The sequence below is a fragment of the Hemitrygon akajei genome, chromosome 3, assembly GCF_048418815.1.
Source record: "Hemitrygon akajei chromosome 3, sHemAka1.3, whole genome shotgun sequence".
Taxonomy (NCBI): Eukaryota; Metazoa; Chordata; class Chondrichthyes; order Myliobatiformes; family Dasyatidae; genus Hemitrygon; species Hemitrygon akajei.
The window spans coordinates 83,139,765-83,165,313 of NC_133126.1; the positions used below are offsets into that span (position 1 = coordinate 83,139,765).

Sequence of the window (25,549 nt, forward strand, 5' to 3'; positions counted from 1 at the left end):
ATCTAACTTCCACAGTATATTTACTTCATATCTTTAGTTTTAATATTGTTGAATGTTTTCTTTTCTGAAAACCCTCAATCTGGTGATCAGGTTGCCTGTAGATAGGAAACTGGTGGAGCTAGAATTCCAAGACATTTGATTTTCATTTTTCCTAGGTTTCTTAAACTCAGAATAACTTGCACTTCTCTGCTCATTACTATGTCCTCCTCACCTTCACTCGGTGGATCTTCCCTCCTGATAATCGAAGTTTAAAGTAAACTTATTATCAAAGTACTGTATGCATATGTTACCATATACTACCCTGAGATCCATTTTATTGCAGGCACTTATAGTAGAACAAAGAAGTTGAAATAGAATCAATGAAGAACTACATACAAAGACTGACAACCAAAGAAGACAAATTGCAAATACAAAAAAAAATTAATAATAAATCAATAAATAGATTATACTGAGAGCGTGAGCTGTAGAGTCCTTGAAAGTGACTTGATAGGTTGTGGTGAGTTAATAGGTTCAGTGTTGAGGTGGGAGAAGTTATCCATGCTGGTTCAGGTGCTTGATGGTTGTAGGGTATAACTGTTCTTGAATGTAGTAGTGTGGGCCTTAAGACCCCTGCACTTCCTTCCTGATGGCAGCAGCAAGAAGTAAGCATGGTGTGGTTTGTGATGACTGATTTCTTGTGGCAGTGCACCTTGTATATGTGTTCAGTGGTGGGGAAGGCTTGTCCTGTGATGGACTGGGCTGTATCCACCACTTTTATTAGGTTTTTCTGTTCTTGGGCATTGGTGTTTCCATATCAGGCTATGGTGCAACCAGTCAAGACACTTTCTGCTGTTTACCTATAGCATTTTGTCAAAGTTTTAGATGACATGCCAAATCTGTGTAAACATCTAGGAAAGTAAAGGAGCTGCCATGCCTTCGTTGTTATGTTACTAGTGTACTATTTCCAGGACAGATCCTCTGAAATGATAACACCAAGAAATTTGAAGTTACTGACTCTCTCCACCTCTGATCTTCAAATGAGGACTGACTTATTGATCCCCATTTCTTCCTCCTGTGGTCAGTAAACAGCTCCTTGGTTTTGCTGACATTGAGAAGTGGTTGTTGTGGCATCATTCAACCAGATTTTCAGTCTCTCTCCTATGTGTCTTCAAGATGGTGCTGGCAGTATACAGTGTAAGCAGCTTACAGAACTACTAGATACTAGATTCTTAAGAAAATCTTCAGAAACATTTTTTTCCTTTACCTTTAATGGTTTTTCCTAACCTTTAATAATTTGCTGACTGGAATTGTATGTATTAGTTTTAAGTGCAGTCTAGCAAAGATTTGATAATAGGTTTAGCTTAACTTTTGTACTTATGAATTCTACACTTATAGAAAAAAATAACGGTTTGCTTTTTTATCTGTTGCTCTACTAATATGTGGCACAAAATGTAGTGTTTACAGTATGTGTACTTAAAGATAACTTCATTCTTCCTCCACCTTACACCTTTCAAGTAAAGTGATTTTTTTTTTGTTCTTCTTACCATGGCTAGCATCGGTCGGTGCCTGTCTCAGGAAGGACCTGGGCCCATTGAAGTTTTCCTGTTGAAACAATAGGTCTATAGCAGACATAATTTCAATGGCTCTCCATGTGGCTTTGGATCACTTGGACAGTGTAAATACCCATGTCAGGATGCTGTTTATCGAAAATAGGTCTGCATTTAACACAATCATTCAAATATTCCTGATCGAAAAGCTACAGAACCTCTGTACTTCTCTGTGCAACTGGATTCTCAACTTCCTAACTAGCAGACAACAATCTGCAGATTTGAGATAATATCTCCACCTCGCTGACAATCAACATGGGTGCACCTCAGGGGTATGTGCTTAGCCCACTGCTCTGCTCTCTCTACACTCATGACTGTGGGGTTAGGCATACTCAAACGTCATCTATAAATTTGCTGATGATACCATTGTTGGCAGAATTTCAGAGAGTGATGTAAGGGCGTACAGGAGCAAGCTATACCAGTTAGTTGAGTGGTGTCATAGCACTCAGTATCAGCAAGACTGAAGAGTTGATTGTGGACTTCAGAAAGGGTAAAATGAAGGAACACAAACCAATCGTCATAGAGGGATCAGAAATGGAGCGAGTGAGCAGTTTCAAGTTCCTTTGTGTCAGTATCTCTGAAGAACTAACCTGGAGTCAATATATTGATGCAGCTATAAAGAAAGCAAGACAATGATTATATTTCATTAGGAGTTTGAGGAGATTTGGTTTGTCAACTAAAGTACTCAAAAACGTCTACAAATATACTGTGAAGAGCATTCTAATTGGCTGTATCACTGTCTGCTATAGGGGGAGGGGTGTCTACTGCACAAGGATCATGGGTACTAATCTACATAGTATCCAAGATATCTTTAAGGAGCGGCGCCATCATTAACAATCCCCACACCCAGGACATGCTCTCCTCTCATTGTTGCTGTCAGGAAGGAGGTATAGAAGCCTGAAAGCACACACTCAGCGATTCAGGAACAGCTTCTTTCCCTCTGCTGTCCAATTTCTAAATGGACATTGAACCCATGAAAACTACCTGACTACTTTTATGTTTATTTTCTTGCAGTACTTGTTTTAACTTAACTATTAAAAGACAAATATATTTAATTCAGTTTTTTCTCTATATTTATTTATCATGTGTTTCATTGCACTTCTGCCATAGTGAACAAATTTCATAATATATGCCAGTGATATTAAACCTGATTCTGATTCTGAACATGTACCATCTAGCAGTTATCTATATTGAACTTCCTTTGTCTAATATGCAAATTAATTCATTTCCTCTTCAGTAATGACTTTTCCTCCCAATATTGTGTCACTTACAAATTTAGAAACTCTTTTCATTACAGAGTTTAAATCCTTAATGTAAACTCAGAATGATAATGATCTCAGCATTGACACTTGTAAACTATCACAACTGATTTCTTTGAACTATTCACAAGTACTTTCCTTCTGAATCGTTACCTTTAGCCAGCCCTGGCAATGCATTCTTAAACTTTAGTCATTAGTTTATTGCAGGCAACCTTATGTTTCTTTATCATTGACTGTTATCTCAAAAACATTTTTGATCAGGCAAGATTTCTCAAATCTATGCTACTTATTGTGCTCTGGATCTTGAGATATTTTTCTGTTCTCTCCATTATTTTTTCTGCCACTGACAGCTGATTGAGACACAATTTCCTGCACGTGTTCTGTCCCTCTTAAATTTGTGTATTCTCTGGAGCTACACCTATAGCTAATAAATTACTAAACATTTGTAGTAATACCTCTAGTATCTCATCTGTAGAGCACTTATAAATGCGTGAATACAATCTAACTAGACCTGGTATTCTGTCCTAATCTGAGTTTGATTTGTTCTTTTATTATATCAGTTTTTTCTATTCTAAATGCATTAATTTCATTATTTCCCTATGGTCCAATGTTATGTCCACCTGTTCTATTTCTGATTTATTATTTCTGCCATTTTCTTTTTCCCATCCCGTTTTTCTCTCTGCTCCATGATTTCCCTTTTCCTAAAGGTATAAGCTTTGAGGAGAGAATTTAAGCTTGAGACAGGAGAAAATTCAAGTCTTTAGACTTGTGCATCAGAAAGTACAGTTCCTAGCAGATTATCAATTCCGGAATATGGGGGTAGTTTTGCTATGACGAACTTTAATGAAAGTAAACCTGTGAAAATGGTAATACAGTGGATTCCAGTTGATTGAGACATGTCAGGATCACTGCATTTTGACCCAGTTAAGCGGCTACCCCAATTAGTCAGTTTCCTGGAAATAGTTAAAAAGTATAAAAAGGACAAACTACCATTTAACTGAGTAGCACATTATGTATTAAAATGAAATATAGAACATATTAAAACACTACCAATGCTACTACAGTATAATAAAATGTGTATTAGTTCTTATTAGTTATCAATAGAAGAATTCATCCAGTGTATACTGCTGTAAATGGGATGTCCAAGGAGGGCTAGAACCTCAGGTAAAGGGGTTTGTGGTGTTCATTCTGGGGCAGTTCACTCACCTTCGGTCCCCATTGGACATTCAGCTCTCAAATGTGGCTCCAAGTAGCAGTTTGTATGTGACAGATGGCCACACTCTGGTACACTGCTTTGACAGGTGGGCTCAACCAGGTGAGGGTAGCCAGTGGGCCTCATATCCTGGTGAAATAGTGACATGCTTTTCCAAGCGTGTGAAGTCAGCTCTAGTGGACTGGGCAGATGAGATCAACAGTGAGATCCAACGACCAAGAAGGCAGCTCTGCAATACTTTGAGGAGAGCAAAAGCAAGATAAGGCACAGAAGAAGTCATGGTTACCCATATCAATAAGGAAGACCCCAGTTTGTGATGATTATTGTACCACTGGACCCAGACTTACAAGGCAAAGAGAGTGGAACTTCCCCGATGAAACGGCTTTTCCATTTAAAAAATACTCTCCCGCATGGGTTTCATTGGCATCATCAGATTCAATGGACAATGAACATCTTCTGTCCAGTGGGAGAGGGGAGAAGTGAGAATGTCTGAGGTGGGTAGGGTCTTTAAGTAGCGCAAACACCTAGTGCTAACGATGGAAGCAGTGGAATCGTTTCATTTTCACTCCTGGCCATTTCCAAGCCCGAATGCTTGAAACTGCAGTGAGCAAAGCAGTTCTGAATTGTTTTACTGCTCATTTCTCACCAACTATCAGTGACAAAAATCAGTGCATTTTGAACAGAAACACGCAAATGATGCTATTTAAAAATTATTTGCTCCAGTAACAGTGTAATGTCTAACAGCCATGCATTCATTGGACTGAAAGTAGTTGGAGACTACCTTCCTTGAAGGTAGTTCAGTCTCCTGCTTCAGTTAAATGGCATAGTATCCCAAATAAGCGGATGCCCTGATTAACTGATGGGACCAATTCATCAGAATCCACTAATTAAAAAAAAAAGATGTAATTGTTCTGTATAGTCTGTAACACCAGTGATTTTTTGTTTGTTAATTTTATCCAGACAATTCTTTATATTCCATTTGTATGTTGTTCATAAATTGTGCAGAATATTATCAAATCTGCAGTGGCTGTTTCTCATTAATTGTTCTTTGCACCAATTAATCTTCCATCCCTTTTTAAATATTTTTATAACATTTTAAAGTAGCTGGAGATAATTTTCTTAGTTTCAGATGTGTGGTCATAGAGGGTCATATATACATGTACGTAAAATATATGTAAATTTGTGTATACAGAAAATATCAGCATTTGTGTTAAAGTTTAAAAGTAGACTTTATAGCTTATTTTAGATTGGTCTGTAGTTTTGATATTGATCTACAATTACTCAGATGGATGGGGTGTTGAGGTTTTCTGATACATGACAGAATCTTGATTTGCAGTGAACTAAGCATTGCCGTTTTGGTACAGAATTGCCACTTTATGGGTGGCTTGTATAAACAGAATTTAACATGTACGGAATAGAATTGCTCATCCTGTTTTTTGACTGAGTGGTTAATGCTTGTCTTGCTTACACCTATCTTGCTGTGCTAGCCCAAGCGACTGATGAGATGGTTACTTTTCGTCGTGAGCGCAGCACGTTCAGGCGCCAAGCCGTGCGCCGGCGGCATAATGCGGGCAGTAATCCCACCCCTCCAGCCTCACTTATTGGATCACCTCTCAGGTATGACCTAAAATGTCCCTGCAAAGTGTGTGTCTCAAATATCAGTTGCGTTTCACTACTTCCTCGACTGCTTATAAACCTAAAGCATGTTCTGTGTCTTGAGCTGCTGTTGCATGACTTCATGAGCATGTTGGCTTAACGGAAATGCATGTCGTCTGCTGCTTTGTGCATAAGGTTTTAATGTTGCAACCCTTGCATCTTTGGAAAATGTCCCCAAATCACTATTTAGTTTTTATTGTGACTATAGTCAAATAAATAAAAAAAGAATATACACTGGTAGATGTTAATAAAAACACAAAATGCCTGCAGAACTCAGAGGCCAGACAGCATCTATGGGAGGAGGTAGTGATGACTATCTATAATTTTAGTCTGGTTCTCTTTCTCTCTCTTTTTCCCCCCTCACTATAATCTCCCCTCAGCCCTACCTTTCTTTCTCTTTTATTTCCCATAATTCTCCACCTTCCCCCTAGCCCATTTCCCTTCAGCCTATCACTTCCCAGCTCTCTACTTCATCCCTCCCCCCACTTCTTATCCCCCCTCGACCATCCCATGTTAATTCACTCCCGATGAAGGGTTTCGGCCCAAAACATCGTCACTACCTGCTCCCATAGATGCTGTCTGGCCTGCTGAGTTCTGCCAGCATTTTGTGTTTTTATTTATTTCCAGCATCTGCAGATCCACTCGTGTTGCCTGGTAGATGTTAAAATTATTTTATACTCTGGTTGGCAAAATCTGCAACTTATTATTATTATTACTGTCCCATATTTGGGAATGTCTTGTATTCTACATTAAAATAATTTCCCAGCCCTTCCCATGGTTGGTAAATGCTAGCAACACAAATTTCTAATTACAACTCAATTGGATCAATTTAGAATCCTGATTCCACATACTTAGAGGTCAAAGTGATGCTGCTTCCCTTCTGTTTATGTATACATTTTACCAGTACTTGAAGGTTATGAATTGGAACAGAAGCTGGGATTGACATTGTCTTTCAGTTGCAGTTGAACAACATGTAACAAGAGGATCAACAAAATTTCTTAGCTTTTGTGTCCCAATGTACAAAGCCCGGCATCCTGTAAGATTTTTAAAACTGTTTCTTCAATTTGTTCAGTCAGGTTTTGAAGAGGGTGGAGTGCTTCTAGATCTGTTTGTACCTGCACCAACATAGAATAGTACCATTTATGTAGCCTATCCTTGTTCCTATCAAAATGCATCACTCTCTTATGTCTTGAATGCACATAATCATCAGCCTGCATATGCTCTTTTTGTAAATGGAATAAAAGCAGCAGAATTGTGATTTGACCTTTGTTAACAAATCTGTGAGAACCTGCCATTTCCCCCTTCTTTCATTCTACTTTCTCTGATAATCCCTGTTTCTGGTACTCTCCCATCAAAACCCAATCTCCAGTGACCATGCATGATGTTATTTCTCGCTAGAAGATGTTGGAGATTTACTTCTTATGCAAGCACACCAAGCAAAAGGAAAACGAGGACAAAAACAGTAAAAATGCTTTTCACAGGAAGTTGTAGCTAAGAATACTGATTTTTCATGTGCCTTATTTATTTTCCATCAGTCACATACTGCAGGTGGCAGTAAGATCATGGTAACCTTTTTTCCACCTCACCTGTTGCATAGCAAACGCAGAATCCCTCTCCGTTACAATTGTTAGTAACTGCATTTCATAAACTGATTCCCTCCTCATGAAAGTAGATTCTTTAGAGTTGTCACAATTGGCATCCAGTACTTCTATATTTTTTGTTCTCTCACTCCAACTGACCCAGTTAATATTGGGAAAAAACTATTGCATCATGATGTAGCACAATGTTACATGCTTGTCAACTGTGGCCACTTCTTTATTAACTTGCACACATTAGATCCCACAAATATATTAAAATAGGCAACACATTTTCTTTTGTTATGAGGAACACATCAATTACAATCTTAAAATTGAATCAAATGATGACCCAATTTTCATCTGTTTGCATTCCCTCCTTATCAGTTAACTCCCAGTTGTGCTTTAACCTTATTTGTATCAACTAATTGTTGAATTGCAGAATTTTTTACATATTATAGTCAGATACAATAATTGAAATTAAGGATGCTAACAGCTCAAAATTATTTTGAAGCAAAGCATCAGTTTTCCTTAATTTAACTTTACAGCTGCAAAAGGATTGTGATACAAGGATCATATGGAATAAACTGGGAGAGGCTTGAACGTTCAGCTTCCTCCGGTTAACTGAAAGTTTTGTGCAATTATTGTGAATCAGTAAAAGGAGTCCCTTTAAAATAAACTAGCTTATTTTATTTCAATAAGTGCATTGTAGTTTTGGAAGGTGGATCTGACTTGCATTGCATTGCATGATTCATTACCTGAAATCACACTATGTCCATTTTAATAATGAAATAATAGGAAGTCCAAATACTGTTATTTCCTTCGGTGTATGATCAGCTATTAAGATATCCATTCAGATTTGAAGCCTAATTGTTTCCCCCAAGTATTTATTTTACTGCTCACAAAACTTATAGCTTAAAATATACTAATTTGAATTCTGTGTATATTAAAATTTCATACAGTGATGTAATTGGATTTAAAAAATAAATAAGCTCGTATATCTGTCAATCTATTAATATAGAGCCTTGGTTTTTAGACCAGTCTCTTTTATTACAGGACATCACACACTTCAACTGTGCAATATTCATTTTTTGTACAGAATTGTGTAGGGTTGTTACCCCATATCTGCAAAGAAAGTATCGACATATATGGGGTGAAATGCAGGAATGCATATAATTATCACTTTCTGAGGAAGTAATTTAGGATTGGACACCAGACAACTTAGCTGAGGTTGGCCTATTGCCTATAAGCTATTTGTTGCATTTAACATTCTCTATCTTCTGTTTTTTTATTGATAATTCTCTGCCTCATTTGTTGAGGTGTATTCTTTGGGTTTACAAACCTAAAACTGCATGGCTTCCACTGTTGGTATGCTTTTGTGTTCCAGTGTTAATTTGTGCCTGGTCAATGTTTTCTCTAGTTGCCTTTTGATGTGATGTTTTCATATTCACTGTTTTTACTGTAGCCTTCAAGATAGTCAGCAGGGTCAGTCTTCTACGTCCCAGATCAAAATACAGTCCTGTCCCCCATCACAAGCTGCTGTACTTAGTGCTAGCGCTTCTCTACTGGTCAGAAATGGAAGTGTCCACTTGGAAGCATCACATGACAGTGCCTCTGCTGTTGGTGGCTGCAGTTTACAGGATGAGTTTGGTAGGCAGCTAAGCAGACTACTGGACTTACGGTTATTATTGTTAAATCTTGTTATAAGCAACCTGTAAAGAGAGAGTACTCCTTTTGCAGATTGACATTGGCTAACTGAAAATTAAAACCTACAACCATTCAACGGTAATGTTGAATTTGCTTGAATGATTATGTGTTTGCTGCACTAATTTTTTTGGGATACAAAATTCTTCCTATTTGTTTTAAGGATATGCTGTCTCTTTAAGTTGCTGATTTTTTTTTCCAAAATGTTTGATTAATGATTAAGTTCAATGTTCTCCAGATATGGTGAACGTTTATTTTTGTTTGTGTGACTTGCCCTTGGATTATTCTGAGATCATTTTCTTTGGATATCTGTTACATTTTCGTCAAGGAGTTGGAAACTGAATGATGCAATTCAGCAGGACTTAACATGCATGAGGGAAGAAAATGCTTCAGTAATATCTCAAAGAAAATGTCCTAATGCTAGGGTGGTTGCAAATTCAGCAATAAGATTAAGTAGTGATCTAGATCATCTTTCATCCTAAAACTACAGAAATTATATTTGCCTTTTCTGTGTTTTTTGAGTTATTTGGAAACTTGCACACCAGGTCGATGTAAGGGTAGAAGAGTTGTTGAACCAGCAATAACAAAAGGAAAGCTCCAAATGATTTTTTTAATGCTGTGCAAGAGTACATTTAAAATTGTTGAACAGAACCTAAATGCAGACCAGTACTAGATGAATTTCAGGGCTCAAATTGTTTCTCTAGTATCCAGACCAATATTTATTAAGCCCTCAGGGGAAAAAATAGGGTTATCTTGCTAAGATAATGTAGATTGTGAGAACTTGCTGTTTTAAGCTAATGTGCAGCTTTATCCCCATCACAACGATCACTAAATTACTATAGTATTTCAGGGTACGTTCAGTCTACGAAGCGCTACAATAACTGCGAGTTATTATTTTTAACTATGGCCTAACTTTCAAGAGTGATCTCTGATATGTAGCCTTGTATTACAGCATGTCCTACCATGAATTATGGATTTTGTTGGATACTGTACAGCTGCCACAAAATCTTGGACTGCAATGCTCTGACTTGCTGTTGGACAGTAAGTTTTGTGGATATGTGGCTGTGTAAGGTAATGATTTTGGGGGCTGTGCAAAACTGACTGGTGAATGAGCCATCTATTGGTAATCCTGGCTAAAGAATATCCATTTCAAGAGTCAAGTCATCAGCTTTGACCACAGAGTATGCTTGTGTTTCATTACCACATGGCAGGCCACTGTCTCCAGGGCTGTTAAAGTATTGGATGATTCAGCTGACCTCCAGAGAGGATGACAGCAAATCTTATTCAGGGTGAGGAGAAGGAGTATCAGGAGATGAGAGTGAGAATGGACGATGTCAGTTTAACAAGCATTGTAGAATTATTTAGTGAAATGCAGTGCAACTCAGAAAGATTATAATGTATCTTCCCAAGAGAGAGGGAAGTTATGAGACTGCTTCCATATATTCTTATATGGAGGCACAAATGACATCAGGTCATAAAAGGAAACATGAGGTATGAAAGTAATAGAAATATATTATTACTGGGAGGGAGAATTACATAATCAGACCAAGGTGGAAGCCTTCTCTGTGAGATGAAATAATGAAGGATACTGGTAAGTCAGAGAGTTGTACACCATGGAAAAGTCTTTTTGGCCAACTGAGTCACTGTTGACCATTGAACACCCATGGTATTGTAGGAAATAGACATTTTACAGGATACTAATCAAAATTGATCGAGGTAATTCCAGCAACACATCTCGTAACCAAGACAACTCACTAGTAAGTTTGATTTGGGGACCAGAGGACCCCGTGGTTCTGCTGAAGAGCCTTCAACTAAAACATTGTTTGTTTCTCTTCGAATTTCAATTGAATTGACTTTATTTCTTACATCCTTCACATACATGAGGAGTACAAAACTTTACATTACGTCTCCGTCTAAGTATGCAATGTGCAATCATAGTAATTTATAATAAACAGAACAGTCAATGTAACATAGAATACTCTCAAATCAGCGTGAGTTAATCAGTCTGATGGCCATAGATGCAACCTGATATGAGTATTATAAATTAGAGTATTTTCTTTGTTGAAGTAATATTTTAGGAGAGACTCATTTGTGGCCTCTAATTAGCATCACCAGCTCACCATCCTCAGCAAGTTTGGTAACATAAATTGTAAAAATTGTGATTTAGTGAGTTGACCTATCCATTGCAAACCTATTCAGAAACTTACTACATTTTCCAAAGTGAGCAGAGTGGCATTCTGGCCCATTTAATAATTGAAGTAGTGACACAGCAAAAGACTGTCGAAATGTTTTGAATGACTGGAGGTATAACTTAAATTATTGTTGTTCATTTAAACTGTACTTCTGTATAATTTGTAATTTTTATTCATTGCTTTGCTTAAGTTCTTCTTTGCATTTGGTCTTCTCTTAATCCCAGTATTTTAGGAATAAAAATTTAGAACTACAGTTACTGACTGTTTGAACTTTGAGGGCTAAAACTGTGCAAATTATTATGGATTGTCAATTTATTTAATGATTTCTGGTTTTGACTTGAATGAGAATGAAGACTACAAATCTTTTATATATATTTTTAAAGTACACAAGGATGTTTTTCTCACTAAACATCTCTGCAACATTTTAGTGGTATATAGTATATTCGTTTATTCATAACTGAGGCAGTGATAATTAATTACCTGTTGAATGCTATTCTTACAAGATGTTAGTAAGGCTACCTGAATTTTGAAAATGACACTATACGGCATAGCAGTATTAAAAGTATGAACCGATGAGTAAGGGCCACAAGTCAAAGTTCAAAGTAAATTTATTATCAAAGAACATATATGTCACCATATACTATCTCGAGATTAATTTTCTTGCAGACATTCATAGTAAAACAAAGAAATACAATAGAATCATGGGAAACTGCACACACAGACTGACAAACAAACAATGTGTAAAAGAAGACGAACTGTACAAATAAAAATAAAGAAATAATATTGAGAACGGGAGTTGTAGAGTACTTGAAAGTGAATCCCCAGATTGTGGAATCAGTTCAGAGTTGGCGTAAGTGAAGTTCAAGAGCCTGGTAGTTGAAGGGTAATAACTATACCTGAAGCTAGTGCTCTAGGACCTCCTTCCTGCTGGCAGCAGCAAGAAGAGAGCATGGCCTGGATGAAGTGCTTCCTTGAGGATGGATGCTGCTATCTCGTGGCAGCACTCCTTGGAGATGTGCTCAATGGTCGGGATGGCTTTGCCTGTGATGGGCTTCACTGTATTCAGTCTCTTTTGTACTCTTTTCTGTTCTTGGGCATTGATTTTTCAATACCAGGCTGGATAAAAGCAGTCAGGATACTTTCCATTGTGCATTATAAAAGATGGACAAAGTTTTAGATGACATGCCGAATCTGTGTAAATATCTAAGAAAATAGAGGTGCTGCTGTGCCTTCTTTGTAATTGCACACACTTGTTACTTCCAGGACAGATCTTCTGAAATGGCAACACCAAGGAATATAAAGTTACTGAGTGTCTCCACCTCGATTTTCTATTGAGGACTGGCTCATGGATCCCCGGTTTCTTCCTCCTGTAGTCAATTATCAACTCTTTGATTTTGTTGATGTTGAGTAAGAGGTTGTTGTTCTGGCACCATTCAACCATTTTCAATCTCCCTCCTATAATATATGGCAATTTGTCACCAACTTTGATTCAGCTAACAATAGCGGTGCCATCAGCAAGCTTAAATATCAAGTTCAACTGCAAATTTAATTGTCATTTAACCATACATGTGAATACAGCCTATTGAAACAGCTTTCCTCTAAGGCCCTCCAGTATTCTTGGTTGGTTTCCTCTAAGGCCAAGATGCAAAACACAGTATTAACAATCATACACAGCACATATAGCACATTCAGTTACAATAGCAGAAAAACAATCACAAAAAAATTATACAGTATATATAGCTCAAGTTCCTGAGTATGATGGCTTTTGGATTGATGGTGCAAACATTCTCATAATGCACTTGTACAGCTGCAGATAAACACAATCCAACTTGTCTTTCATGGAGTGAATACTGGAGGGCAGCACCGATGGGAAGCACGGATTCCAGCTTTCTCCCACATCAGTTCCGCCGTCTCCTTCCCTGGGCGGCTGCAACAGGTGACCAATGGCATGAGGGCCTGGTCTGTGCAACAGTTGAAGCCATGCAGCTCCCTCACTGTCATTCTTGCCAATGAACCAGTGAACCGGATTTGCAGAATTTTATGTTACTTACAGAATTTGTCCATTTGAGTCTTGAAATCACAAGAAAAACATCCAAGACAATCACTTGCATCATTAGTTAGACAATCCACTGCCTCTGATGCCTTTATCTTCAGGTAGTTGAGCCACTGGCAACACAGTACACAGTAAGTCCACCACCATCGAACAACTCACCAGTAGGACAGACCCGCAGCCCTTGATGTTCTCAATATCCAACAATGTCTTATGATCGCACAAAAGACTCAAAGGATGAACAATTACATCTTTGTTTGGGCCTCGAGGAGTCACAATGGAGCTATACTTAGCCACACAGTCAGAACTTTGAAGTGAGTAGAGCAGGGCTCTAAGCACACATCTGTGTGGTAGACCTGTGCTGATGGTGATTGTTGAGGAGCTATGATTGCCAGTCTGAAGAGAATATCAAATATCCAATTGCACAGGGAGGTATCAAGGTGTAGATCTTGGAGCTTAGTGATTAGTTTGGAAGGGGTGACAGTATTGAATGCTGAGCTGTAGTTAATGAAGAACATCCTGATGTACAGATCAGCTACTAGGTCCCTTGAGCCATTTCTGCCATTTAATAAGACTGCTGATCTGATTATAATCTCAGGTCTGTATTCCCCTCTACCTATGGTAATCTTTCACCCCCCTTGTTGATTTCAATTCTCAACAATCCTCTCCCTTTAAAAAATATTTAGAGTTTGTTTCCAATGCCTTTGAGGAAGTGGGTTCTAAAGATTTGTTACCCTTGGGGAGAATGTTTTTAGTTCATTCATTATGCACCTTCAGTGCATAGTTCCCTGAAGGTGGAGTCTCATGTAGATAGGGTGGTGAAGAAGGCTTTTGGAACGCTGGCCTTTATAAATCAGAGCATTGAGTACAGAAGTTGGGATGTAATGTTAAAATTGTACAAGGCATTGGTAAGGCCAAATTTGGAATATTGTGTACAGTTCTGGTCACCGAATTATAGGAAAGATATCAATAAATTAGAGAGAGTGCAGAGACGATTTACTAGGATGTTACCTGGGTTTCAGCACTTAAGTTACAGAGAAAGGTTGAACAAGTTAGGTCCCTATTCATTGGAGCGTAGAAGGTTGAGGGGGGATTTGATCGAGGTATTTAAAATGTTGAGAGGGATAGATAGAGTTGGCGTGAATAGGCTGTTTCCATTAAGAGTAGGGGAGATTCAAACGAGAGGACATGATTTGAGAGTTGGGGGCAAAAGTTTAAGGGAAACACGAGGGGGTATTTCTTTACTCAGAGAGTGATAGCTGTGTGGAATGAGCTTCCTGTAGAAGTAGTAGAGGCCAGTTCAGTTGTGTCATTTAAGGTAAAATTGGATAGGTATATGGACAGGAAAGGAGTGGAGGGTTATGGGCTGAGTGCGGGTAGGTGGGACTAGGTGAGATTAAGAGTTCGGCACGGACTAGGAGGGCCGGAATGGCCTGTTTCCGTGCTGTGATTGTTATATGTTATATGGTTATTCATGTGTGTGACTGTTGCTTTTTAAATAGTGACCCCTAGTTACAGATTCTCTCACATATTAAAACATGCAACATCCATGCTGGAAAGATCTCTCAGGATCTTACATATTTAGATCAATCTTATTTCAATCTTTTAATCTTGAGTAGATGCAAGCCTAGATTGTTCAATCTTTTCTTATGTCAACCTATCCATTCCAGGTATTTTTCTGAACTGTTTTCAATACATTATCATTATTTTAGGAAAAAGATAAACCCACCAATTTCTATGTAACTAAAGCATCATCTCCTCTCTTATGTATTCAATTATCTTTACAATAAGCATTAGCATGCTGGTAGCCTTCCAGTCATCTGCAGTACCTGTATACTAGCTTTGCAAATTATGCATGGGGCTACCATCATCTTTCTAATCTCAGAGTTCTGCAGTCTCTCCATATTTAGATAATATACTTTCCTATTCTCCTGTCAAAATGGGCAGTTTCATATTTTCCTACGTTGCTGTATTTGCCAGATCTTTCCTTTTTTAGCCAATCCTACTGTGTTTCTTTGTACAACACACACAAAATGCTGGTGGAACACAGCAGGCCAGGCAGCATTTTGTGTGTGTTGTTCGAATTTCCAGCATCTGCAGATTTCCTCGTGTTTCTTTGTAGCAACCTTATGTTATTTTCACCTCTTACTTTCCTCCTTATCAATGTGTGGGAGTCTATTTGGCAACCATCCTAATTGTGGACAGAAGATACTCAAAATCCGTAGTTTAATCTTCATAATAAAAATACATCTTTAATAACTGGCAATTTAAATTTAATCTTGAATTAACAAATTACTTCTCCATCAGGCCACACTATTAATTTTCCCTTCTTAAAATGAACATACAGGATTTAAAAATAGGATTTTATTTTCAGCTAATTTTGATGATGTATTAATTATTCTGTAACCCAAGTGGATTTCATTCAATTTCCTAGCACTTGGCGTAGGCCATGTCATTTTAAAAAAATTGCAAATCCTGTAGATCAAATTTATGTATTTATTGAAATGATTGAATGTAGTTTGTATTGTTTTTTGTGAAATTTTGATATTGTTTTCACTGCTAGTCAATTTTGGTATAATGAACTATTTGTGGGATTTTGCATTGTATTCCAGTATCCAACAATTGTATTGTTACATACAATATTGAAATAAGTTCCTATCCAGCACTGATGTTTGGAGAGCATATTCCACTTCTGTAGAACAATCATTTACTCTGACTTTGCTAGCTATTACTTATCAAATTGATTTTTTTACCCCGCCTCAAACTGACATTAGTTCTATAGATCTTAATTTTTGTGTTATCTTTTGTCAATGGCTAAATCCATATCAACAGCATTCAGTTCTTTTTTCCTCAATTTGTTTTTAACTTTACCAACAAAAAAAATAATAATTCAGCTAAAAATCTTGTCTTTTACAAATCAATTGTAGCTCTCTTTAGTCAACTCAGTTTCTTCAAGGGTCTATTTTGTTTTTTAACTTGTTTATTGTTTCTAAACAAGCATATCCTCCACTAATATTAACTGTCTGGCCAGTAAATGTTGCAAGTGTCCTTACAAATGCTCCAACTTGTATAAAACATATATAGTATATAAATATCTCATTCTGGAAGGCATTCTAATAATGTACAATGGATTTCACTGGAGCAATATGCACATTTACTGTTTGATTTTATAATCAATTTGGTGGTTATAGGTTACCTACCTATGGATACACTATATTCTTCAACAAAGCGTGATCTAATAGACTGAAGTAAAAATAAAAATGCATACATTAACTATCAAGTAATTTAACATCTCATGTACCATTAATTCCAAGTGTTGGTCTATTTGTATGGAGGCATTGTGGTAGTCTGATGCTGGCTACTTAATCATATAAGTATAAGACAGGGAATGCTTTTGCTAGTGCCACTGAAGTTAAAGATGCTGGTGGTCATTGAACCTTAAGTGTGCAGTTATCCAGGGAGGACTGCGCAGCAGCCTTTAATTGTCCAGTGTACCAATGCACACCATCTAGAATGAACTAGCTGACCTCTGAACCTGGTGGTATTAAGCTCTATCTGCTAAAGCATTCCAATCCGGTTTTGAAATGCCCGAGTGGTATAGCCAAGTCTTTTAATAGGAATATTTTTCCATTTGGGTCAATCATCTGATAGAGTGTCAGCACCTGGGGACACTGAGTTTCCTGTAACATCTTGACCTTTATCTTCCTTCTCAAGCTTGAGTTGATAAGCCAGCCTGACGATTTTATAGGCCACATTTTCTCAAAACCCCTAAAGCAGTGGTTCCCAACCTTTTTTTGGCCATACCCCACCTAATCACCTCTAAAATCCTGATGCCCCCTGTGGTGATATATAATTCTTATTATTCAAAAAGTGAACTCCTATTCACCTGGAGGAAGCCTAAAAGACCATTAACTTGGTTTAAACAAGCTTCCAAAGAACATGGCATTCATGAAAGAGAAAAATAAAAGAACCAAAGGACTGTTAAGTTCTGAGGAAGAAATTACTAAGAAATTGTAAAAAAAAGAACATTAAGTGATATTAAAATAATAATAATAATAAATAAAACAATGCCGATTCGTTTCTACAGCATACAAAGACAGATACACCGTTTAAAAGAGATGACGCAATGTACACACCTTCACACCACCAAGAACCGAAAGCTACTGCAAAAAGCAGCATTGGCGCGACCTCGTACGAGTTTCTTACGCGTTTGGACTTGTTCATTCGTTCCTTCCTACATCAGTCAATTCATTAATTTAATTATGAAAGCCATTTGATGGTTGTAATGATGGTGATACACTATATATACAGTACATATGCAGTTACACATGTACATACACACAAGTATTTTTATGTATGCATACTGTATATACACATATGTATTAACTCGCACACACACTCATACTCACACAGACTTACTAGAAAAAATTCACTGTTAATAACTCATTCTCGAATTGCACCCCTTAGAAATCAAATTACGCCCCACATTGGGAACCACTGCCCTAAAGTCACATATGAACTGAGGGCACGCTATATTCTGAACTGATTGTCAATTTGCCCTCTGCTCGGAGCCACAGTCTTTTTGATGATCACATAAATATTGCACCTTTTCTAATCTTCCTTGGAAGTTTTCCCATTCTCCTTATTTTTTGTAGCCTGGATAGCAGGAGCTAACATCCTGCTTAGATAATGTGCTTTCAATGTTACAGCAGCCCCTTGATCAATCTGTTGCAACAATGAGGTTATGTTTGGTGGCATGTACATCACCTTAATGTTTGATAGTCTCCAAATAGTCAGGTTACACAGCAGCATTATCAAGAATTGAAAAGATTTTGGAGAGCCTTTATTTGGCTGGGCTATATGCTGTCAAATGAAAGATAAGGTAGTGTCAAAACCAGGGCTCAAATATGACAAGAGTAACCCAGACCCTCTGGTTAACATCCATATACTGGGAAGAGAGTAGTTGATAATCCCTTTCAAGGAGTTTCAACACAACACATTAAACACTAAGGGCAACAATCATATCAGTGCCCAAGAAAAACAGCAGGAAATGCATCAACAACTTGCCCAGTTACACTCACATCTGCTGTGATGAATTGCTTTGAGAGGTCGATCATGGCCAGAATCAACTCCTGCTTAAGCAAGGACCTGGACCCACTGCAATCTGCCTATTGCCACAATAGGTCTACAGTGGATGCAATGTCACTGGCTCTCCACTCAACCTTGGATCACCTGGACAATAGCAATACCTATATCACGCTCTGTTGATTACAGCTCAGCATTCAACACCATCATACTGTCAGTACAAATAAAGAAAGCCTCTGTACGTCCCTCTCCAACTGGATCCTTGACTTTCCCACTGGAGGACCACAGTCAGTACGGATCAGAAATAACATCTCCTCACTGACAGTCAACACTTACAACCACAACTGTGTGGCTAGGCACAGCTCAAATGCCATCTACATATATGCTGATGACACAACTATCATGAGGAGAATTTCAGATGGTGACGAAGAGCTGTACAGGAATGATATAGATCAGCTGGTTGAGTGGTATCGCAACAACAACCTTGCACTCAACATCAGTAAGACCAAGGAATTGACTATGGACTTCAGGAATGGGAAGTTGAGGGAACATACACCTTGTTGAGGGATCAGCAGTGGGAAGGCTGAGCAGTTTCAAGTTCCTAGGTGGCAACATCTCTGAAGATCTATCCTGGGTCCAAAATATTGCTGCAATTACAAATAAGGCATGCCAGGAGCAGTATTATAAGGAGTTTTGAGTGACATTAGCTCACCTTGCAATCATTCTCACAGTATCTCCTCATGGGACAGTCTTGTCATTCAAAGAATTAATGGAATGGTCCTATGCTGCGCTGACTTGGATACATTTGCCCTCCTTTAGATACAGAAACTAAATAAAGCTGCGTGGTGTACTCTAAACGTGCTCTCAACAAAGCAGTTCTCAATCTCGGAGAGTTTGCTACTTTTATCCTGAAGCCAACTAGCCTCACTGGCTTAAACAAGCCATCACCTTGCTCATTCCTCAAGACTATTGGTGTTGGTTTATTATTATCACATGTTCCAAAATAGAGTGAAAAGCTTTTCTGCATACAGTTTATACAGATGAAATCATTGCACAGTGCATTGAGGTAGAACAAGTTAAATCAACAATAAGTAAAGTGTAAAGACTACAGAGAAGGTGTTGTACAGGTAGACAATAAAGTGCAAGTTCATAATGAGGCAGATTGTGAGGTCAAGAGTACATCTTAACATACAAGTATCTGATAATAGCGGATAGAAGTTGTTCTTGAGCCTGGTGGTATGTACATTCAAGATTTTGTATCTTCTGCTGGATGGGAGAAGAGAGAATATTCTAACACTTGGTTTGACACCAGTGTCATCAGAGTAGCACTTTGATATATCCTGTGGCTCAAGTGAACTGGCACACAATGATGTAATCTCAGCATTTACCAGGATTTTTGACTGGCACTTATCTAAGTTCACTCAGTATTGTAGGAGGGAAGAGTTAACATGTAGCATATGAAAGAATGATTGAAGAGCCTCAACAACCTTCCTTATACCACACTAGATGTCACATTGCAAAATTTCTAGTTCTTGTCCATAACTGGCCAAATGCATGTTAAGTTTATTTCTGTGTTTATTTGGGAATGCATTTCTTGCCTGTTCTTAAGTTTTATTTCTAGCAATAGTAGATAATGTAGTTTGGTGGGAATGAACTTTTGAAGTGAAGAGTTTACATGTTCAACAACGCTGATCTTAATTGCTTGAATTACTTCCTGCAAACTCTTAATGGACAAGATTTCTAACTGAGAACCCTCCGCTGCATCATTTTTTTTGTGTGCTAAAACCTTTCTATGTGACTTCTGTGCACTCTTGTAGTTACGAGGTTTACTAGTAAGATGCCAAGAAATGCTATCATTTCTGATTTGTGTTTAAAAATGTAAAGTCAGGTATTTTTCATTAATACATGCCACTAAATACTTTGGAAAAATGTCCTAGACATCTATTGAATCATCTCAACAACCAGAAGTGATCAAGCTACAACTATTTCCACTTTTGCTTTATTGAAACGTTTTCTATGATGTAGATGCAGCAAATGCCTTGGAAACCTTTGGTCAACTACCACTTTATTTGGTTACTTACTCACTCATGTTGATTTAATCATTTAGAGATGCAGTGCAGAACAGGCCCTTCTGGCCCAACAAGCTGCACCACCCAGCAACCCACTATTTAACACTAGCCTAACCAAAGGACAATAGGAAAGATGTCGACATAATAGAGACAGTACAGAGGAGATTTACTAGAATGTTACCTGGGTTTCAGCACCTAAGTTACAAATAAAAAAGGTTGAACAAGTTAGGTCTTTATTCTTTATAGCGTAGTAGGTTGAGGGGGGACTTGATAGAGGTATTTAAAATTATGAGGGGGATAGATAGAGTTGACGTGGATAGGCTTTTTCCATTGAGAGTAGAGGAGATTGAAACAAGAGGACATGAGTTGAGAGTTAAGGGACAAAAGTTTAGGGGGAACTTTTTGCTCAGAGAGTGGTAGCTGTGTGGAACGAGCTTCCCGAAGAAGTGGCAGAGGCAGGTTCGATTTTGTCATTTTAAAAAAATTGGATAGGTATATGGACAGGAAAGGAATGGAGGGTTATGGGCTGAGTGCAGGTAGCTGGGACTAGGTGAGAGTAAGCGTTCGACATGGACTAGAAGGGCCGAGAAGGCCTGTTTCCGTGCTGTAATTGTTATATGGTTATAGAATGACCAATTAACCTACTAATTGGTATGGCTTTGTACTATGCGAAGAAACTGGAGCACCGGGAGGAAACCCACACGATTCACAGGGAGTAAGTACAAACTTCTTACAGATGGCAACACAATTTAACTCCAAACTCCAGAACACACAGAGCTGTAATAATGTTGTGCTAATAGCTACACTACTGTGATGTCCTTCTTAAGCTTTCTTTGTTACAAGGGCATTACAACCAGAATAAACCTTCAACTTTGCCTGTTGTTTTATGTCTTAATCTGTTTATTGATACAAAAAAGTGTAACGTTTACACACCAGATAATGAAGGAAATGCATGTTACCCCTTTCCTGAGTTTCAACATTGCTGCTGTATTGGGTATCTGCTGTCTGTAGCTCCTTGATGCTCTCATCGTGTTGGTTTTTAAACGTGGCAGGAAATTTGTTTTGTCAATAAGTTACTTTAATTTTTCTGTTTGTTAAAATTAGCAATGTTTGGAGCCATTAGGCATTCTCCTTAACATGACAAATCATCAGATCAGAGAAACCCAGCCTGTTGCAATGTGAGCTGTATGTAAAGTATACATCAAATCTATTTAAAACTAATTAAATTGTTATTTTATTTACAAAGGGATTTTATGTCTCTTTAACTGATGTCCCCTGATATTGAATAGGATATACAATAGATGGTAAAAGAATGTTAAATTAGAAGAATGGGTACACATGTAGAAGTGAATGAATGGAGAGTATCCCTTTGTTCTAAGGGCTTTGATAAAACACATTTGAAATGAACTTCACTGTGACAAAAGAGTTAATGGTTTAACATCTAGTACACTCTGGTGGATTTTTCCATTATTCCATTAAAGCTACATTGAAAATTGGTTCTAATACAAGTGACCCATTGTTACAGTATTGTTTATACCTCTGAGAAGTCAAATTTAATTTTGAGCACATTTAAGCTTACTTTGCTAATACATGGGCAAAAGTGCATCTGAGCCACGGTGTCCAATGACATCTATCGAAGCATCAGATGTTACTCGACCTATGACATCTGATTTCTCTACTGATTTCTGTTTTCTGCAGAAAGTGCTTGTGATCAAATTAGCTGCTCTAAGACAGCAAATAGAAGTTTTGTATATGGGTGACCCTAAAATGATGCTCTCTGTGATTTATTATTTCCTAAAAGGAAACAGCTGGCTTCCACTTGGTGCCTGCTTATGAAACTCCAATAAGCTTCAGAGCAGGAGGGACAGTACAGACATATTCATGTTCCTCCTAGCACACTGTTTCACAGCTTCACATAAATGTGTGCTATTTCTGGCCTCTCCCCAAACCTTTTGATAAGAATGCTTCAAAGTTATTGTCTGCTGTTCACGTTTTGCCTTAAAGCTGTGTTTCTAGGTAGAGATTTTTTAAAAATAGATGACAGTTAACATAAAAGGATAGATTTGAAGAAAGGACAATTAATATATATCCATGAAGGTATTCAACAAATAAGTTTTTTTAAACTTTGTGTAAAATTCAAGTTGAACTCTGATATTCAATTGTCTGATCCATTTTTAATGTTACATATCTTTGGGATGATATTAAAATATAAATGCATTTATTTTCATAAACTGCAGGTTAATTTGGTTGCAATTTACAGTGTGCAATTAGCTGTCAAATATCTGCAACAGAGTTGTTAGAATCCTCTTGATGGGCTAAATTTCCATATAAACTGATAATGCTTTCAATCATAAGCAATATAATTCTTTTGTTCTCAGAATTGTATTCTGTATACGTACTTTAATAAATGTAGTTTGACTTTGGTTATACCTCACAAAGTGGAACACCTCACACTTGTCTGTATTAAATTCTATTTGCCATTTTTCCATCCAATGATCGCCTTCCTTGCTGTCAGATATGCTCCCAATCTTGGTATCATCCGCAAATTTGCTGATGTAGCTTATCACATTATTATCCAAATCTTTAATGTGTAGATGGCAAACATCAATAGACCCCGCATTGATCCCTGTGGTGCACTATTAGTATCTGCCCTCCAGTCAGAGAGGTAACATTCTATTACCATTTTCTCGCTTCTGCTAAACCAGTGTTGAATCCAATTTACTGCTTCATCCTGAATGCTAAGCGAGTGAACCATCTGGACAAGCCTTCAATGCAAGACTTTGTCAAAGGCCTTGCTAAAGTCCATGTAGACAACAAGCACTGCCTTTCTTTTGTCAAATCTTCTGGTAATCTTAAAAAACTCTAAGATTAGTTAGATACAGCCTACCATGCACAAAGCCATGTTGACTATCCCTAATCAGACCCTGCTACCCAAATACTGTCCCATAGAATACCTCCCAGTAATTGACCCACAACTGATGTCAGGTTCACCACCCTATAATTTCCAGGCTTATCCTTGGAGCCTTTCTTGAACAATGGAAGAACATTAGCTATCCTCCAATCCTTTGATACCTCACCCATGACTAAGGATATTTTATTTAACTCTACCAGGGCCCTTTCTATTTCTTTGCCAGCCTCCACAAAGTCTGGTGGGGGTGGGGGAGACACCTTGTCAGGCTCTGAGAAGTTATCCACCCTAATATGCCTTTAAAAAGCAAGCACCACCTCTTCTGTAATCTGAATACAGTCCATGACCTCACTACTGTTTCTCTTAGTCCATTGTGTCTGCCTTCAGAGTAAGTACAGATCCAAAAAATCCATTTAAGTTTTCTCACAATTCTTTTGGCTCAATGCATAAATGACCACGTAGATTTTAACATGAATCAATTTTGTCCCTTGCTATCCTTTTGCTTGTAGTATATCTGTAGAAGTCCTTGAGATTTTCCTTCACTTGACTGCTGGAGCAACTCATGCCTTATTTTAGCCTTCCTGATTTCCTTCTTAAGTGTTTTTTTTTCATTTCTTATAGTCCTCAAGTACCTCGTTTGTTCCTTGCCCCCTGTACTTGATGTGCACCTCCTTCTTCTTGATCAGGGCCTAAAAATCTTTCAAAAACCAAGGTTTCCTAAACTTGTTAGCCTTGCTTTTTATTCTAATAGGATCGTGCAGACTCTGTACTCTCAATATTTCACTTTTGAATGCCTCCTATTTAACAACATCCCTTTGCCAGGAAGAGAAGAAGGCAGTATTAGAAGGTGCGGGGAGGGGAAGGAACACAAGCTGGAAGCTGCTAAGTGAAGCTAGGTGGGAAGGGGAGGGGAATAAATTATGGAGATGGGAGTTGATAGGTGGAAAAGGTAAAGGGCAGGAGAAGAATGAATCTGAAAGGATAAGAGAGAAGAAAGGGAAGGGGGAGGGGCACCATGGGCAAGGTGATGAGAAGAGACGAGGTAAGAGGGGCTAGAATGAGGAATAGAAGTAAGGGAAGGAGGAAGTGGAAAAATACTAGAAGTTAGAGATATCAATGTTCATACTATCAGGTTGGAGGAATATGAGGTGTTGCTCCTCCAACCTTAAGAGTAGCTTTCCTTAAGGAGGTGCCTTTTGGCTTTAGTGTATTTCTGATCTGAGGAAGTTGTCCTTGGTGTGGAGATTGTATGATAGCCTATTCTCTTTGGAGTTTAAAAGAATCTGATTGAAACATTTAAGATTTTGGGAAGAGTTGACAGTTTGCAAGGAGATTGTTTCTTTCACTTTGGAGAATCTAGAACTCTGATGCATGGTCTTGAGTTGAGGAGTCAACCATTTCAGACTGAAATGAAAGTTTGTTAACTGAGATGGTTATAAATCTTTGGGTTTTTGTATTACTTCCAGACTGTGAAGCTAGTTGAGTTTTGGACATTAAGGGAATCGAACGTATGGAGAACAAAGTGTGTTTGTGGTTCAGAATCAACTGTAACATTAAATGGTTAAGAAGGATGAAAAGGCCACTTGGTTTCCTCCTGTTTCTATTTCTTACGTTGTTATGTTCTTATTCCAGGCAAATTGTATGAAACAGGGGGATGTGACATGTCGCTTGTAAACTTTGAAACTGCTGCAAGAAGGACATCAAACAACTTATGGTATGTAAGTCCAGGGGGAAAAAGAGATATTAAATCTCGACCAGAAAATACTGTGATCTAACTAAACCATTTATACTTGCTTCTGCATGCTTTTCTTGGGGCACAGATCCTCCTATCTTTATGTTCTGTCAAAGCAAAATTCTTGGTGGTGTCCTATTATTGAACCACCCAGTGAATTGACCAGATCAAATTTCTGCATACAGTACTATTTTGTTTCGTTTACACAATGATTCTACATGATCTTGCATTAAAATTGGTCAGTTCTGCCACAAACAGGAATGGCTTTGAATTCAATATCAAATCCTGAGGACACATTGTATCTAATTGAAAAAGGAGTTACTGCTCCTCAATGTTACGTTCAGGCTTTGTTGGAATAGTGTTAGCAGTTGAAGTCAGAAATATTTGATTGGTATAGAAGATTTAAGGGAATGGCTGCTTAAGAGCTTAAGGAAAGACTTAAGGGAAAGTCAACATTGCAGAATTAATAAATTGCATCTTGAAGACATTAAATAGCATTTATTTGTTCACTAAATTGTCAC

At 37.9% G+C, this 25,549-nt stretch overlaps 1 protein-coding gene across 6 annotated transcripts in view; it reads left to right on the forward strand.

Moving 5' to 3' along the window:
* The window catches only part of pcnx1 (pecanex 1), a 243,376-nt gene that overhangs the window by 111,759 nt on the left and 106,068 nt on the right, over positions 1-25,549 (forward strand). For 5 of the 6 annotated variants that reach the window (XM_073040246.1, XM_073040248.1, XM_073040250.1 and 2 more), the window contains 3 exons: positions 5,546-5,675; positions 8,754-8,938; positions 24,929-25,010. In XM_073040246.1, coding sequence (XP_072896347.1) covers positions 5,546-5,675; positions 8,754-8,938; positions 24,929-25,010 — 397 coding nt within the window. The remainder of the gene's footprint in view (positions 1-5,545; positions 5,676-8,753; positions 8,939-24,928; positions 25,011-25,549) is intronic. The other variant, XM_073040251.1, reaches the window with a different exon arrangement.